At 45.5% G+C, this 17,919-nt stretch overlaps 1 protein-coding gene across 1 annotated transcript in view; it reads right to left on the bottom strand.

The window, feature by feature from the left end:
* The window catches only part of MYO9A (myosin IXA), a 980,547-nt gene that overhangs the window by 150,604 nt on the left and 812,024 nt on the right, over positions 1-17,919 (bottom strand). The window contains 2 exon segments of the mRNA XM_030187859.1: positions 5,195-5,288; positions 10,464-12,134. Coding sequence (XP_030043719.1) covers positions 5,195-5,288; positions 10,464-12,134 — 1,765 coding nt within the window.

Raw genomic sequence — 17,919 nt, 5'->3', positions numbered from 1 at the left:
AAAAACGGATCGGGAGTGAAGAAGGACGTCCCTCCGGGCTATGCCTCCAAAAAAAACGTTGGAGCGCTTTCGCTACACCTCGGACCGGCGCGAAACAACGGGCGAAGGGAAAGCGGGACCGGAGTTGAAAGGAGCCAAGATGGCGACCGCTTCCGAAGTGCAGGAACCTGCGGTAAGGGGCGAAGAAACGGCAGTGGCAGCCTGCATGCTGCAATCTGATATGGCTGGGCTGCTCCAGGATTTAAAAACAAACTTTGAGGGGATTAGGTTGGATGTCCAGAATGCCCTTAAAGAAATAAGAGCAGAGGTGCATGACTTAGGGTCCCGAGTGAGTGAAGTGGAGGAGGGGATGGTGGCCCTACAGTCAGAAGTGGATTCGATGCGCAGAAAAGCAGCAGAGGAACAGGGGGAGTTGAGCCAGCTCAGAGACCAAGTGGAGGACCTCGAAAATAGGTCACGGCGTAACAACCTTAGGTTTAAGGGTATCCCTGAATTAGACATTTTTGCCAACTGCGAGGTTGTTATTAAAGATCTTTGCCTACATATCTTGTCTCTTGGGTCAGAGGCTCATCCCCCGGAAATACACATACAGCGGGCGCATAGAGCACTGGGACCTTGTGGAGCCCTTCAGCCGAGAGATGTGGTTGTGTGCTTTCAGGGTTTCCCATTAAAAGAACTGATCTTGCGGCAAGCCAGGGTGAGCAAAGAGATTGTATGGAAAAACTATAAAATAGAAGTTTTTCAGGACCTGGCCCGCACCACGTTGTTGAAGCGGGGAACATTTAAAGAAGTTACCCAGTTTATGCGATCTAAGGGGATTAAATACCGGTGGCTGTTCCCCTTTGCAGTCTGGATCACTGTGGATGGCAAGTCTCGCAAGGTCACAACACCGGAGGAAGCGTGGTCGGCATTGAGAGCCCTGGGATGCAGGGAGGTTCCGGCACAGATTCCAGACACGCGGGCTCAAGCAGTTCCTCGACGGGACTCTGCATGGCAAGTGGTGGTCGAGAGACAAACAAGCTTCCTAAAAGGTGCACTGTTGGGGTCATCAGACAGAACAGGGAGGATATCAGGTTTGACTATGGGAGAAATTAAGATATATAGTAAAATGGGACTGACAAGCAAGGCGTGGAGATGGAGTGATAGACTTCAGTGGAGGCATGAGCGATTCCTTTTCCTCTGAGGTGGAGGCAACAATATTGTACGTTGTCACGGACTATAATGGCCTCTGATGGGGGCGAAGAAGAGGATAGCAGAAAGGAGGCTGTGGAAGACCAGAAGTACAGCGGTTGACAGACCGTCCAGACGGGGAGGAGTTGATCTGTCTCTTACTGAACTATAAATGCTTGTTGAGGGCTAGGAGTAAGACTCAATGTAGTTATATGTTGGGATGTTTGTTACAGGGGGGACAGAAGATTGGGTTTGAGGGGAGCGGAGATGGAAGGGGGCAATGGGGGGTGGGAGGGCGGGAGGAATTTATGGTATATTGGAAGGGGTGGGGAAGAGGGTTGGTAAGTTCTTAGATAATATTGATATAGGCCTCAGGGACAGTACGTCTAATTTCCTACTATGGCTGATCTGCTGCTCCAGGGATCGGCAAGGGGTGGGGGAGAGGGGAGGGAGGGTCGGGAGAAGGGAGGAGGGGTGGGGGGAGGGGAACGGGGACTGTCAAAGGGAAGAGGGAGGAGAGGGGTGGGACTTGGGGAAACACTAAAGATGGGTTCTTGGAATGTAAATGGGCTCAACCACCAGGGGAAAAGATGCAGAGTATTTAAAGAACTGAATAGGTTAAACTGGGATGTGATATTGCTTCAGGAGACACACCTGAGACCGAGAGATGCACATCTGTTACAGCACAGGTCCTTTGGGGTGGTATTGACGCACCAGGGACGGGAACCCAGAAGGGTTGTGGGGGTAGCCATTATGGTGCGAAACACCTGCGGGCTGAACATACAGGAAGAATTTCGGGATTCGAGTGGCAGATGTATGGGAATCAGGGGATTCTTACATGATAAGGAGATTACTTTTATTAATATCTATGCTCCGAATGAAGGTCAGAAGCAGTTTTTTGACTTATTGAAGGGAGAACTTCAGGATTTCATTAAAGGCCAAGTGATAATAGGGGGCGATTTCAATATTGCCCCTGATGCAGACCTGGATCACTCCAGAGGACGGGGGGGCGGAGGGGGTTCTGGACGTAAGGCTTTGATGTCTTTTTTGAAAGAATGCGAGGTGGTGGATGGATGGAGATTGTTGCATGGGACACAAAGAAATTATACTGCACAGTCATATGCCAGATTGGACAGTATATGGGTGCATCGCAACAGTTGGCATATGTTAGAGGAGGCAGAGATAGAAGCGTGTCAGGTATCTGATCATGCTCCTGTCTGGATTAGGTTAAAGGGGTTAGTAGGTAGGAAGAGGGGAGGGATTTGGAAGCTAAATGAAACCCTATTGGGGGATGAAACAGTAAGAGAAGATGTCAGGAGCGCTATAAAGGACTATTACCAGTTTATTGACAATGGTGAAGTTTCGGATGGGTCTTTATGGGATGCAATGAAGGCAGTGGTGAGGGGCACGTTCATTAAATGGGGGGCTCGGAAAAAGAGGGAAAGTGGTTGGAAATCGTTGGAGTTGCATACACGCTTAGTGCGTCTGGAGAAACAACATAAAAGGCAGCCCACAAAGAAGGTGGGGGAAGAACTCAGGGAGGTACGGGGGGCACTGGCACAGTTGCAAATGATAGAGATAGAACATAAGCAAACTAAATGGAAGCAGAAGATCTTTGAGTTTGCGAACAAACCCAGTGCGCTTCTGGCTCGTAAGTTGAGGGCAAAGCGAGTTAAGACTCTTATACAAAACCTAAAGGATGAAAGGGGTAGGTGGTACTATACAGACGCAGATATAGCTAAAAGCTTTAGGTCTTATTACGAACAGTTATATAAGGCTGGGGAGGCTACGGACAGGGTAGGGTTGGAGTCATTTCTCGACCGGATACAGCTCCCAAGTCTTGAGGCGGCTGAGCAAGCTAGATTGGATGAGCCGATCAGATGGGGGGAAAGTGCAAGGGGTAATCAAGAATCTTCCGAATGGGAAGGCCCCGGGATTAGATGGCTTCACTGCGCGATTTTATGTTATGCTGAAGAACTGGGGCCTCAGCTCATTAGATTAGGGAACGGGGTTTTGGAGGGACAAGATTTTGCGAATTCAATGATGGAGGCGGGGATTTCATTGCTGTTAAAACCAGGTAAAGATCCCACTACTTGTGGTTCATACCGCCCCATTTCCTTATTAAATATCGATGTGAAGATAGTGGCCAAAGTTTTGGCCAATAGGCTAGGACAGGTTTTACCGGGATTGATAGGAGAGGACCAGTCAGGATTCATTCCGGGTCGACAGGTGGGAGATAACATACGCTGTACTCTTCACCTACAGTGGGAGGCACAACAGAGACTCCCGGGGGCCCTGATGTTAGCAATAGACGCAGAAAAAGCGTTTGATAGGGTAGACTGGGAGTTTCTGGGAGAGGTGATGCGGCGTATGGGTATAGGAGGGAACTTTTGCAGGTGGATAGCAGCTTTATATAGAGCCCCAAGAGCTTGCATTCAGATTAATGGCCAATATACACCACTCTTTGCAATAGGGTGGGGGACCAGGCAGGGATGCCCACTGTCACCTTTATTGTTTGCCATATATATTGAGCCCCTAGCCGTGATGTTTTGCAGTCACCCTGGGTACCGTGGGTTTAGATTGGGAAAGAAGGAACATCTAGTGGCCCTTTATGCTGATGACATGCTGCTTTATATGACAGAACCAGAGACCACATTAGAGGTGGTAAGGGAAGTGCTGGGTGAGTTTGGGAGGTATACGGGGTTGCGAGTCAATATGGACAAGTGTGAGGTTGTGGGCATTTCGGTCCCCCAGGAAGTGGAAATTCACCTGAAAAGTAGGTTTGCCTTCAAGTGGGCTAGGAACCACTTCAGATATTTGGGGGTTCTGGTCTCCAGGGATCAAAATAAAATCTTCGACCTTAACTATGGGAAAATTATACACCGCATCCGGCTGGAGTTATCCCGGTGGAAGGGTATGTGGTTGTCATGGTGGGGGAGGATGGTGGTTATTAAAATGAATATCTTACCCAGAATGCTGTTTTTGTTCCAGAGCTTGCCGGTGGCAGTGCCCAAGGAGATGTTGCGTAAGTTACAACGCCAAATCCTTCAATTTGCTTGGGGGGGTAAACACCCGCGTTTAGCATGGAAAGTGTTATGGGGAGAAATAGAAAGAGGGGGCAGAGCAGTACCGCGATTGGAATGGTATTATCAGGCAGCTCAGGTTAAGATGGTTGTGGAGTGGGAAAAGAAACTACTAAAGTTAGTGGGGCAGGTGGAACAGGAGTATTTCCCGCAGAGGGGCCTAAAATCACTCTTATGGACAACGGAGGGATTGGGGGAAAGGTTAGTTGGGGTGGAAAATCCATTTGTTAGGCATCTCCTACGGACTTGGGAGGAGTTTCGGAGGGAGTGGGGACAGAGAGAGGGAGTATCAACTAGAGCTGAGATCCGATGGGAGCCGAAATTTGGGGCTGGGAAGGATAATAGAGTCTTTTTGAGATGGGATCGTCTGGGCCTTTCTTGCTTCCGGAATCCTGTAAGTACACAACGGAGGTCCAAAAACGCTACCTTCGGACTATAAGACGCACCCCCCATTTTTCTCCCAAATTTTGGGGGAAAAAAGTGCGTCTTATAGTCCGAAAAATACGGTAACTGTGAATTGTAAAATGTATAAGGGTGTGACGATTTTTGCAAGGCACTGTATAGCACCAGAGAAACCCACCCTAAGAGAATCCATTGATGCCAAACAAGACATATGACTGGGGCTCAAGCCAGAAATCAAGAAAGATTTCATTGTTATTGTTGGGAAAGGATTATATACTTAGTTAACGGGAATTTCCCATAATGCTTAGTGTCCGAGCAATAAGCTGGATTTGTGTGTGTGCATGAAGTGTAAGGCAGGCATTAGGGTGTTTCTCTGCTCACTTAAGCACATGAGGGTCAGGACAGATTTGAATATCTGTTTGTATTGTATGAATGCCTGCCAGGATTATCACGGGGCGGGTGGACAGATGTGTCTTATGGCATGATTGTGTGAAAGAGTCAGTAGAACCTGTAGTTGAAAAATGAAAGTCACTGTTTACCTCGCCTGTGACAGGCGCTTTCACTGGATTCTTGGATGGTTCATCTCTGGAACGCAGTTGGTAATTTCCTGGATTTGAAGATTCTTTGCTGAAACTTAAAAAAAAATGTTAACACTGAAATTAGTGAGAAGGTAAGATGACAGCAGATGAAATTTAATGAAATAATGTCGATATAACAAACTATCAGCACCACTTCCATCTGGGTTTAAAATGGTAATAGTGACATATATGGAAATAAGATGTACCAGTTAGTGAACTTAGGGAATCTTCATAATTCTTGATGTAAATGCAGTAGAAGGGTATATTGTATATAGGGATCTAAAGATTGAATGGGATTGGATACCTCTTTGAAAGGAACATTGTTTAGACTTTTCAATGATGATTTAAAAAAAAACTTTTAGTGGTTTCCTAAATTCTGACATTACAATATATAAATAAAATGAAGTAATAGACACACATTTTTTGAATTTCAGTCCAACTCATTTTCTGCAGCAAACCAAAGAAAGCAAGAATGTGTTATGCAGTGAGCTCTAATGCTACAGAATAAGAATTTGCTGACAAATGATTGCTGGAATTGTTCTACAATAGAACACATCAGCATACGATTTTTGGGCTTCCGTCATCAGCTAGCATTACAGTGATTAAAAACAAAAACGATCAGATTGAAGGGTAAAACCAAATCTGTCCGTTCAAAACCTGTAACAGTCATTCAGGGGTCCTTTTACTAAGCAGCAGTAAGCGCACGCAGCCCTATCAGGCGCCAATCCGGAGCTACCACAGGAGCCTGGCAGAAGTTCTCACCCCTAATGTATGCCATTTCTGGCACTACAAAAATATGTCCTATTTTTGTTAGTCCCGGGTTAGTGCGGGAGCCCTTACTGCCATCTCAATGGGTGGCGGTAAGGGTGCCCCACCAAAATGGCTGTGTGGTAAATGGTTCACTTACCGCACAGCTATTTATTTTTCCCAAAAATGGACAGCCTTTTACCCACTGTGGCAAAAGGCGGACTCAGCGCGCTAAAAACAGATGCTGATGCTAGCGCAGGCCTCCTTTTACTGCAGCTTAGTAAAAGGACCCCTAAGTGTTGAATTCTATATATGGCGCCAAAAAGAGTACTATTCTATAAGCCACACTTAAAACTAGATGTGGTTTATAGAATAGCGCTTTCACCCAGGAATCATGGCTAATTTAAGGCGTGACCATTTGCACCTACTGAAATGTGGTGCAAATCTTCATGTCTAAATTATGCACGTTTTCCCCCTTATTCTATAACTATGCGTGTTAATTTTAGGAATGCCTCCATTCTGCCAATGACCCTCTCATTTCCACTTGTACATAAAATCTAGGTGCGGATTCCGTACCTAAAGTTGCATGAGTTTATTCCAATGAAATCTAATTAGTGCTAAGAACTGCATGTTAATTAGCTCATTATTCAATTATATTGCACGTACAGCTTTTAGCGACTTCTATAGAATTTGGGAGTTAGTGGGTAAATATGTTGTTTTGCATATTTCTTTGGGAATTAAGGGCCCCTTTTATGAAGCTGCGGCAAATATGGGCCTGCGCTGGCATCGACGTGTGTTTTTCACGTGCGCCGAGGCCCCCTTTTACCAAAGCAGGTAAAAGGGAAGTCTCTCTTTCCTGCAGGAAATGGACATGTGGCAAGTAAAGCACTTGCTGTGTGTCAATTTCATAAGGGAGCCATTACCAAGGGCTTCCGCGCTAACCCGGCGGTAAACAGGCAACACGAGACACTGCCCGATTACCACCGGGTACACTCTGGCGCTACAAAAATAAACATATTTTTGTAGCACCGGATATGATGGCGTGATAGGGGTGGGAAGTACCACTGGGCTGATGCGGTAGCCCAGCGGTACTTCCTGTTTAGCGAGCGGTAAGCCCGCTTTGGGCTTACCACCGCTTAGTAAAAGGGGCCCTAAGTTATTGTGTCAAAGTTGCATGGATCTCATCATCGGTCTAGTTTGGCTCTCATCTCTCTTTCAAATAAGACTGGGGAGCAATCCAAACACACAGGCAGGACAACTTAGTAAAAACTTGAACAAAGGTGATGCATGTGGGAAAAAAGAACCAGAATTATAGCTACGTCATGCAAGGTTCCACGTTAGGAGTTATGGACCAAGAAAGGGATCTGGATGTCATCGTCGATAATACACTGAAACCTTTTGCTCAGTGTGTTGCTGCGGCTAGGAAAGCGAACAGAATGTTGAGTATTAGGAAAGGTATGGAAAACAGGTGTGAGGATGTTATAATGCCGTTGTATCGCTCCATAGTGCCACCGCACCTTGAGTATTGTGTTCAATTCTGGTCGCCGCATCTCAAGAAAGATATAGTAGAATTGGAAAAGGTGCAGCGAAGGGCGACTAAAATGATAGCAGGGATGGGACGACTTCCCTATGAAGAAAGACTAAGGAGGCTAGGGCTTTTCAGCTTGGAGAAGAGATGGCTGAGGGGAGACATGATAGAGGTATATAAAATAATGGAGTGGAATGGAACAGGTGGATGTGAAGCGTCTGTTCACACTTTCCAAAAATACTAGGCCTAGGGGGCATGCGATGAAACTACAGTGTAGTAAATTTAAAACAAATCGGAGAAACGTTTTCTTCACCCAACGCATAATTAAACTCTGGAATTCGTTGCTGGAGAACGTGATGAAGGCGGTTAGATTAGCAGAGTTTAAAAAGGGGTTAGACGGTTTCCTAAAGGACAAGTCCATAAACCACTACTAAATGGACTTGGGAAAAATCCACAATTCCAGGAATAACATGTATAGAATGTTTGTACGTTTGGGAAGCTCGCCAGGTGCCCTTGGCCTGGATTGGCCACTGTCGTGGACAGGATGCTGGGCTCGATGCACCCTTGGTCTTTCCCAGTGTGGCATTACTTATGTAATAGGGTAAGCTTAACTACTAGCAAGAATTGGCGGTCCCCTAAGGCAGTTGATTCTAGGGGACAGCAAAGAGCGACTGCAGTCGAAAGCAAAGGAATAGGTTCTGAAAACCAAACAAATTCAAAAGAAACATAAGCAACTGTTATGTGTGTTTGTAGGTACATGCACAGTTTATATATATATATATATATACAGTGGGGGAAATAAGTATTTGATCCCTTGCTGATTTTGTAAGTGTGCCCACTGACAAAGACATGAGCAGCCCATAATTGAAGGGTAGGTTATTGGTAACAGTGAGAGATAGCACATCACAAATTAAATCCGGAAAATCACATTGTGGAAAGTATATGAATTTATTTGCATTCTGCAGAGGGAAATAAGTATTTGATCCCTCTGGCAAACAAGACCTAATACTTGGTGGCAAAACCCTTGTTGGCAAGCACAGCGGTCAGACGTCTTCTGTAGTTGATGATGAGGTTTGCACACATGTCAGGAGGAATTTTGGTCCACTCCTCTTTGCAGATCATCTCTAAATCATTAAGAGTTCTGGGCTGTTGCTTGGCAACTCGCAGCTTCAGCTCCCTCCATAAGTTTTCAATGGGATTAAGGTCTGGTGACTGGCTAGGCCACTCCATGACCCTAATGTGCTTCTTCCTGAGCCACTCCTTTGTTGCCTTGGCTGTATGTTTTGGGTCATTGTCGTGCTGGAAGACCCAGCCACGACCCATTTTTAAGGCCCTGGCGGAGGGAAGGAGGTTGTCACTCAGAATTGTACGGTACATGGCCCCATCCATTCTCCCATTGATGCGGTGAAGTAGTCCTGTGCCCTTAGCAGAGAAACACCCCCAAAACATAACATTTCCACCTCCATGCTTGACAGTGGGGACGGTGTTCTTTGGGTCATAGGCAGCATTTCTCTTCCTCCAAACACGGCGAGTTGAGTTCATGCCAAAGAGCTCAATTTTTGTCTCATCTGACCACAGCACCTTCTCCCAATCACTCTCGGCATCATCCAGGTGTTCACTGGCAAACTTCAGACGGGCCGTCACATGTGCCTTCCGGAGCAGGGGGACCTTGCGGGCACTGCAGGATTGCAATCCGTTATGTCGTAATGTGTTACCAATGGTTTTCGTGGTGACAGTGGTCCCAGCTGCCTTGAGATCATTGACAAGTTCCCCCCTTGTAGTTGTAGGCTGATTTCTAACCTTCCTCATGATCAAGGATACCCCACGAGGTGAGATTTTGCGTGGAGCCCCAGATCTTTGTCGATTGACAGTCATTTTGTACTTCTTCCATTTTCTTACTATGGCACCAACAGTTGTCTCCTTCTCGCCCAGCGTCTTACTGATGGTTTTGTAGCCCATTCCAGCCTTGTGCAGGTGTATGATCTTGTCCCTGACATCCTTAGACAGCTCCTTGCTCTTGGCCATTTTGTAGAGGTTAGAGTCTGACTGATTCACTGAGTCTGTGGACAGGTGTCTTTCATACAGGTGACCATTGCCGACAGCTGTCTGTCATGCAGGTAACGAGTTGATTTGGAGCATCTACCTGGTCTGTAGGGGCCAGATCTCTTACTGGTTGGTGGGGGATCAAATACTTATTTCCCTCTGCAGAATGCAAATAAATTCATATACTTTCCACAATGTGATTTTCCGGATTTAATTTGTGATGTGCTATCTCTCACTGTTACCAATAACCTACCCTTCAATTATGGGCTGCTCATGTCTTTGTCAGTGGGCACACTTACAAAATCAGCAAGGGATCAAATACTTATTTCCCCCACTGTATATATATATATATATATATATATATATATATATATAAACACACACACATCCATAATGAGGGCAAAGTTTAATATACATGTATGATGTCAATTATGCTTTTTAAAATTGTTCTAGAAGGGGTGGTGTTGTAATGATCATGACTTTATCAAAACTGGGTAGGGAAAGAGGGGTTGCTTAGGTGTCTAAAGGTTAGAGGGGGAGGCAAAACTGAAGGTTCGCCTAGAATGCAAAATTACCTGAAGGTCAGATTTAATTTCTGGTTTCAAAATGCCATTTGTCTTTTAAGCTGTTATTTGTGAGGGGCTCTGTATTTTTCATGGTGAGGCTTTATTTTTGAAGTCTTTTATTCATAGTACCTTTCAATTTTGATTGTTTCCATGTTTGAATCTGTAAAACCTATTTTCCAAGTAGTTTCTTGCTATTCTTTAAGGCTTCTAGCTAATTAGAATTGAATTATATGGTGCATTTGTTAATTTTCTATGTGTGGCCCATTAGGGATAGTACTGACATTCATGCGGCCCTCTGTGTATAAAGGTTTCCCACCCCTGCTCTAAATGACAATCACATACTTACTTGGGGAAACTGATGTGATTTTCTTTAGGTGTGAAGAATATAACACTGGTCCTGTCAGTAGTGGAGCTGTCTACTCCTTGGCTCTGCTGTCGAGAATTCCTGAGTTGTTCTTTTCTGCTCGAGAAGTCCTTTGGCTCTCCAGAATGCTTTGAGTTCCATCTATCCACTCGAGTCACTTCCTGGGCTGTTCCAGGTAGGCCATCATTTGTCTCCATGAACATGCTGACAGGCCGATCTCTTCCTCCAATGGACATACTAAGACCTTTAATATCCACAGCGGAAGAGGGTGCTAATGGAATAGAGGGCACACTGTGCTCTGTTCTACCTTGAAAATCTAGAACAAATACAGACTGAGGTCGCTCAATTGCTTTCTTTGAAGGCTGGGGTGAAATTTCCTGTGTGGGATCTTGTTGTTTGATATGATCAGTCTTGGGTAAGACCTCTGTCTTCTGCTTCTCATGCACATCCTTATCATGCTGCTTGAAGGCTATTCTCTGTTTCTCCAAGATTTCTTTCTCCTGTCGGATTTTCTCCATCATTTCTTTCTCATTCTGCTGCTGCAATTGCTTCAGTCTTTCTTCTTTTTCCTCATTCAGCTGTTCTAGCTTCTTAAGCACAGAGTCAGAAGAATATCTGTCTGGGAGTCCTTCATCTATCTCAAGGAGAACGTCCTCTGCAGCACTGTCAATGTGTGTTGTCAGGTCTTCCTCAACCAGTTCACTGTTCACTTTTGGATTTGCTGGAATGATTAGATTCTCCTGCTTTATCTCAATATCCTTTGCATTGTTCACTGATTGTTCTTGAGTTATTTTGAGGGTTTCTTGAGGTGGGATATAGAAGGTGGGCAAGCTACTGGGTAGACAAGTATGTGACCTATAATTAGAAATGTAATCACTAGTCCTAGCTGGAACACGATCTGGCATCTCTGACTCAGAAGGTGTCCTCCTTCTGGTTGGTGACATTCTGAAATTTATATTGATGGCATTAATGGTAGGGGTCTGTCCAGCAGACCTGGAACTGTTGCTGTCTAAAAAGTCTGTCTCACCCATTGTCACAGTCAAACTTTGCTCATCTAAAACAACTGTACTGTCCTGTTTATTTGTATTATCCTCACAACTCAACAATTCCATACTCCCCTGGGAACTTTCACTTTCAGGAGTTCCCTGCGGAGAATTAAGACCATCAGATATAAGCTCTGTGGACCACCGTCGCTGCTCAGTAGGAGACACTGTTCCCCCAGTGGTTCGAACTTTAAGCAATTCCAAACTAAACTCTGCTTGTTCCAACTCACGCATTCTGCGGTTCTTTCTCTTGGTCCGCACCACCTTTTTCTGGTTGAGATCCTCCAATGATTTGGGTCGCTCTCTTATGACCACTTCCTGTTCCAATTCCATATCACTCTGGAAGCTTGCTTTCTTGTGATGACTGCACTGCAAATCTTCAGAATTATCACTGACTGCCCCAAACAGATCTACTTTGCTATTGTCCATTATGGTTCTATGTTCCTCTGCTACCATGAATCGCTTCTCAAATGAACTGTCCACACACTTTGAAGGATCTACATTTTTACTTTCCACAAGGATATCAATATCAGGCCTTTCTTTTTCTCCTGTCCTTAGATCAGTTTCCAGCTGCTGTTCTTTTAAAATTCGTCCTTTTAAAGTATGATACCTACAAGAAAACAATCATAGCACAATCTTCTTAATGATAGCTGTCAAATATTTTTAGATGACATATAAAACAAAACTGTATTGCATGTTAGAGATGGGTCAAAAAATTCATGATCTGTGATTGCAAATGACACCATAATCTAGCTACATGCCACAAACTGGGTTATTGGATTATAACCATGGAAATCCAAGGAATGTATGAATAAATCACAAAGCAGCAGTCTCTTTTTTTATGGTATTGTATTTCTTTGAACGGATAGTTACAATTGGTGATCAGTCTTCTCTACAAATTCTTAGAAGTTTTACTATATGCATCTTGGAAAATATTAACAGCTAATAGTCTTTACAAGTATTGTTACCAGCACAATGTTCAGTAATGGATACACAGGGCCGGTCTTAGCAAGTGCGGGGCCCTATGCAGACCAATTTGGTGGGGCCCCATCCTAGCCCCACCCCTATCCTAGTCCCGCCCCCGCCCATTGATAAGATTATTCAATTCTTAGAAAATTTTTTTATTTATGAAATTTCAAATAAAGACAAATGAAGCTAAACTTGTACAGAAAAACTGATTGAAATAAGCACAATGCTATCATGAAACCCCCTCTCCCAAGAAATTATTCAGTTCAAGTCCACAATTAGTAGTTCCAATTCTCATAACCCCGGGGGGGGGGGGGGGGGGGGGGGGGGGTCAGAGGTGCGGACACTCAATCTCTCCACTGCAAAACACTATAGACAAACTTGTGCAAAAACACAGTCAGAACCTTACCAAACCATAACAGCACTAATTCCAAGGACAGGACGAGCTACAACCTTATGCATGGAAAGGCAGAACTGTAATTACACCAGGCTCTAAAACACCATTACACTACCTTGTGAAAAGAAAAAAGGGCTGCAAATACTACACGCTAGCAGGATACCTTGATCACACATGAAAAACACACGCCACAACAAATATGAAGGCAAAATACTGAATGGAAAGTTACCTCAAGAAGTCAGACTCAGCATGCAGCAATACTAGAAAAATTGAAACTTACATGCAAAATATCACAGATGCACATTTCTAAAAGCTGACATATTCCAATTAATAAATTCTGAATAAAATACTTTTTTTCTACCTTTGTTGTCTGATCATTTAGTTTTTCTATTTGCTTTGGTCCCAATGTCTGTTTTATGCAGTGTCTTCTTTCCGTTTGATATTTTTTCTCTCACTATGTCCACCATCCTCCTGTGTCCTTATGTGTTCTGTCTACCATCTGTAGCCCCCTGTCCCTATCCTTTCTCCAGTTTCAGCATCTGCCTTCAAAGTGTTCCGATGCAGCCCTTAAATTCAACAATTTCCCCTCCATCCACATCCAGCATTTTCCCTCTCTCCCCTCCACTCCATTTCCAGCAATTTCTCCTCTCCCTGGGCCCTGCCATCCCATCCAAGTCCATCCTTGGCCCTCTCTGCCCTTCCCTCCTCCATCCACATCCAGCAATTCTCCTCTCTCCCCTCCCCTCCATTTCCAGCAATTTCTCCTCTCTCTGGGCCCTGCCATCCCATCCAAGTCCATCCTTGGCCCTCTCTGCCCTTCCCTCCTTCATCCACATCCAGCAATTCTCCCCTCTCCCCTCCCCTCCATTTCCAGCAATTTCTCCTCTCCCTGAGCACTGCCATCCCATCCAAGTCCATCCTTGGCCCTCTCTGCCCTTCCCTCCTCCATCCACATCCAGTAATTCTCCCCTCTCCCTTCCCCTCCATTTCCAGCAATTTCTCCTCTCCCTGGGCCCTGCCCTCCCATCTGTTCCTCTCTCCCCTGCCCCCCTCCATTCACCCATGTATCCAGCAATTCCCCTCTCTCCCTGAGCCCTGCCATCCCATCCATGTCCTTCTTTCCCCTGCCCCAACCGCCCGCCCTCTTCTCTCCCCCACGATCGATCCCTTTCCTTTTTTTTCTTTTAAATTTACCTCCAGTCCGGCAGCGTCAGTGAAAGCGCTCCCAGTAAAAGCGCTTCTCTTCGCTGTGTCCAGCCTTCTTATGACGTCATGACGTCAGAAGAAGGCGGGACACAGCGAAGAGAAGCGCTTTTACTGGGAGCGCTTTCACTGACGCTGCCAGACTGGAGGTAAATTTAAAAGGAAAAAAAGGAAAGGGATCGATTGTGGGGGAGAGAAGAGGGCGGGCAGTTGGGACAAGCGGCGGCGATCCCCGGGCGGCCGGAACTAGGTCAAGGCTGACTGAGGCGCGCCACGTGGGGCCCCCCTAAGCACGGGGCCCTATGCGGCCGCCTCGGTCTAAGACCGGCCCTGTGGATACATACATTAGACAGAGAGGCAGAACGTTTTCTGCAAATAGTTTTTTTTTTTTTAACATGGACCTTCTTGCAAATCACTCTATAATCCACATATATTAGAACCCTGATCCTGTAAGAGAGCCATGCAATCCTCAATATGCAGAAAAGGAGACATGATAGAAATGTTTAAATATCTTAAGGGCATTTATGTACAGGAAGAAAGCCTTTTTCAAATGAAGGAGAGCTCTGGAATGAGGGGGGCATATGACAAAGTTAAGAGGGAATAGGTTTAGGAGTAACCTAAGGAAGTATTATTTCACAGAAAGTGTGGTGGAAGCATGGAATGGCCTCCCGGTGGAGGTGGTGGAGTCTAGGACTGTTCCAGAATTTAAAAAGGCAAGGGATAAGCATGTGGGATCGCTTAGGAACAGGTAGAATTGGGGGTTACAGAGGATGGGCAGACTGGATGGGTTATTTGGCCTTTATCTGCCATCATGTTTCTATGTTTCTATCTTAACTGTCATCTGAAATCTCATAGGCGTACAGCTCAACTTAGTATGGAATGTTAGACACACACAAATCAAGCTAATATTCAACATAGGGTGCAATATTAAGCCAGCAGTAGTTGGTATTTTTATAAATACTGGTCACCGGCAGATGAATTAGACCTGGATATTCAGTTCCAGCCTCTGTTCTGGTACTGACACTTAATATTTGGGTCTGGAGTGACCATTGGGAGTACATGAACACTGCTGATATTCAGGGACAGTACCGAGGTAGCTCCCAGTTAACATAAGACAGCCTTTTTGGTGTCCAAAGTTAACTGAATAGTTATCTGGCTACCGCTGCTGAATACCAGTGGTGCCAGGTAACTCCTGGCTCCACCCTGACTCCGCCCCCATACCACCCTGGCACTAATCAAAGAGTGCTGTGGTAGTTAGAGCAGATATTCAGTGGCACACTCTGGTTATGTGTTATGTGGTGCTGAATATCTACTACCAGCTCAGTCAGTGTGGTTTAACCATGTAGGAATCTTTCCTGCCTAGTTAAATCACAGTGAATATGAACACCCCCCCCCCCCCCCCCATTAACATCTACTAAGCAGGGATTAAAAAATAAGTAACTTTAAAACAACATCAAATTAACAGCATCAATCATGAATCGATTTAGCAAGTATTATTAATGTAATAATTACCAAAAAGCAATTTATGTTTATGTTAGCCTAGCAGGGTTTAAAAAAATGTTTGGATAGTTTCCTAACAGAAAAGTCCATAAGCCTTTATTAAGATGGAATGGGAAAATCTACTGCTTATTTCTAGGATAGGCAGCATAAAATCTGTTCTACTCTTTTGAGATCTTGCCAGGTACCTGTGACTGGATTGGCCACTGTTGGATACTGGGCTTGATGACCTTCAGTCTGTCCCAGTGTGGCAACACTTATGTTCCTCTGTTTATTACAGTCTTGATATACCATCTTTGCTGATGAGCAGATCAAGACAGTTAACAAAAATATCATGGTATGGAAAGGAACGCCCAAAGTAAAATAGGAAAGCAACACTCACATAGATTCATTGAAATTTGTACACTAAATAAAAACAAGGACTAACTAACTTGTCTGGAATGTTTTTACGTTTGGGGAGCGTGCCAGGTGCCCTTGACCTGGATTGGCCACTGTCGGTGACAGGATGCTGGGCTAGATGGACCTTTGGTCTTTCCCAGTATGGCACTACTTATGTACTTATGTACTTATGTACTTATGTACTTATGAAAGCAAGCGCTGGATTAGACCAGCCAACTCAATGGTCACTAAAGTTTACTAAAATTGTCCACCTTTCCCTAGATAAAAGTATATGCGGGAATCAATGACTTTTATCCAATCAGACTAGAATGAGGTGGTTAGTTGGGGGGAGGCAGCATCACGCATGGTTTTGTATTTTCAAAATGAAGCATATAATTTTGCAGGAAAAAAAAGTATGTACAGGAAAAGGAGCATATATAAGGGCATAGCTACCATTTAGTGAGGCCAGCAAAAAGTCCAGGGCTGCGCTCTGATAAGGGCTGCTAGACCTAAGGCCTACTAAATCATTCTTCCCCCACCCCCAACTCCCCATAGTCTGGTATTTCTCCTCCACTCCTGTGCCCTCTTGCCCATGATCTGGAATATTTCTCTTTCTCTCAAACCTCATCCCCCCACACACCCATCACATCCTAACTTCAAACATATTTTATCACTAGACGTTGCTGGCAGCTGCAGTGATTCACCACTGCAGCATCCAGCCTGCTCTGGAGTCTTCCCTCTGACACATCCCACCCCACTCTGATGCAACTTCCTGTTTCTGCATGGGCAAGATGCATCAGAGGGAAGGCTCCAGCACAGTCCACAGGTTGCCTTTACCAGTAAAGACTAATTTGAAGGTAGAAGAGTGGTTGGGAGATGGAGGGAATTGAGAGAAAGGAAGATGCTGGACTGCAGGCAGAGGAGAAGGGAATCAAAAAATGCCAGACCTGTGGGCAGAAGGGCGGGACAGATGCAGGACAACGGGAGGTAGGGAGAGATGTTGTCCACCTGGGAGCGGATAGGAGGAAAGGGGAGATGCAGACAATGGGAGGTAAGAGGGAAAGATGCTGGACTATGGGGGGGGAGTACAGGAAGAACGAGAAAGGCAGAGATACTGGACCATGGGGAGGGGGTACAAGAGAAAAGAGAGAGGTAGAGATGATGGACCACTTGGGGGGGGGGGCATGAGGAAGAAGGGAGTTGCAAGATGCCAGAGGTCCCCAGACTATTGCCCTAGAGCTGATGCTTGGGTTTGGGGCTGACATGGAGGAGGGGAGAAGTGGTCTGGGGGCTGACACATGGCAGGGAATGGCAGAAGGGGGATGATGATGGCAGAGGATGGGGTGGCAGAATGAGGTTCATACTAGAGCTGGGAAAAAAGGTCTGATGCTAGGGCTGGGAGAAGGGAGCTTGGAGATAACACAGAGCCTGGGAATGGGAGAAAGGGCAGATGTTAAGGGACAGGTGTAGGAGAAGGGGGCTGAGGGCAAGGGGCTATCACACAGGCTGGGGCTGAAGGGAGGCAGGTGATAAGAGGAAGTTGGAGCTTGGTGATAAGAGGAAGCTGGAGCTTGGAGATAGGGCTGATGCTGGGGCTGGGAGGAGAGGGGTAGGGGCTGAGAAATGAGAGAAAAGAAAGGGGGAGAAGGAGCTCAGAGTGCAGGTAAGGAGGGAGAAGAGAGAGAGAGTGGAGCAGACCAGAAGGAAGGGGTCTGAATGGAAGGAAATAAGAAGGGAAGTGGTGAGAAGGAATCAGAATGAAGGAAAAGAGGGCAAGAAGGGAAAAGTGTGGAAGGAAGGGGGTGAGAAGCAGGAAGAATGGAGGGAGGAAGAAGGTAAGAAAGGGGAAAGGATGAAGGAGCTGGAAAAGGTGGAAAAGGGTTGAGAGGCACTGAAAAGGAACAGATGAAAGGGACAAATCTGAGAAGGGAACACAGAAAATGGGTAGCTGGTA

This window comes from Microcaecilia unicolor, chromosome 1, assembly GCF_901765095.1.
Source record: "Microcaecilia unicolor chromosome 1, aMicUni1.1, whole genome shotgun sequence".
Classification (NCBI taxonomy): domain Eukaryota; kingdom Metazoa; phylum Chordata; class Amphibia; order Gymnophiona; family Siphonopidae; genus Microcaecilia; species Microcaecilia unicolor.
The sequence above is the reverse complement of the archived record's forward strand: the minus strand, read 5'-3'. Positions and strand labels throughout refer to the sequence as shown.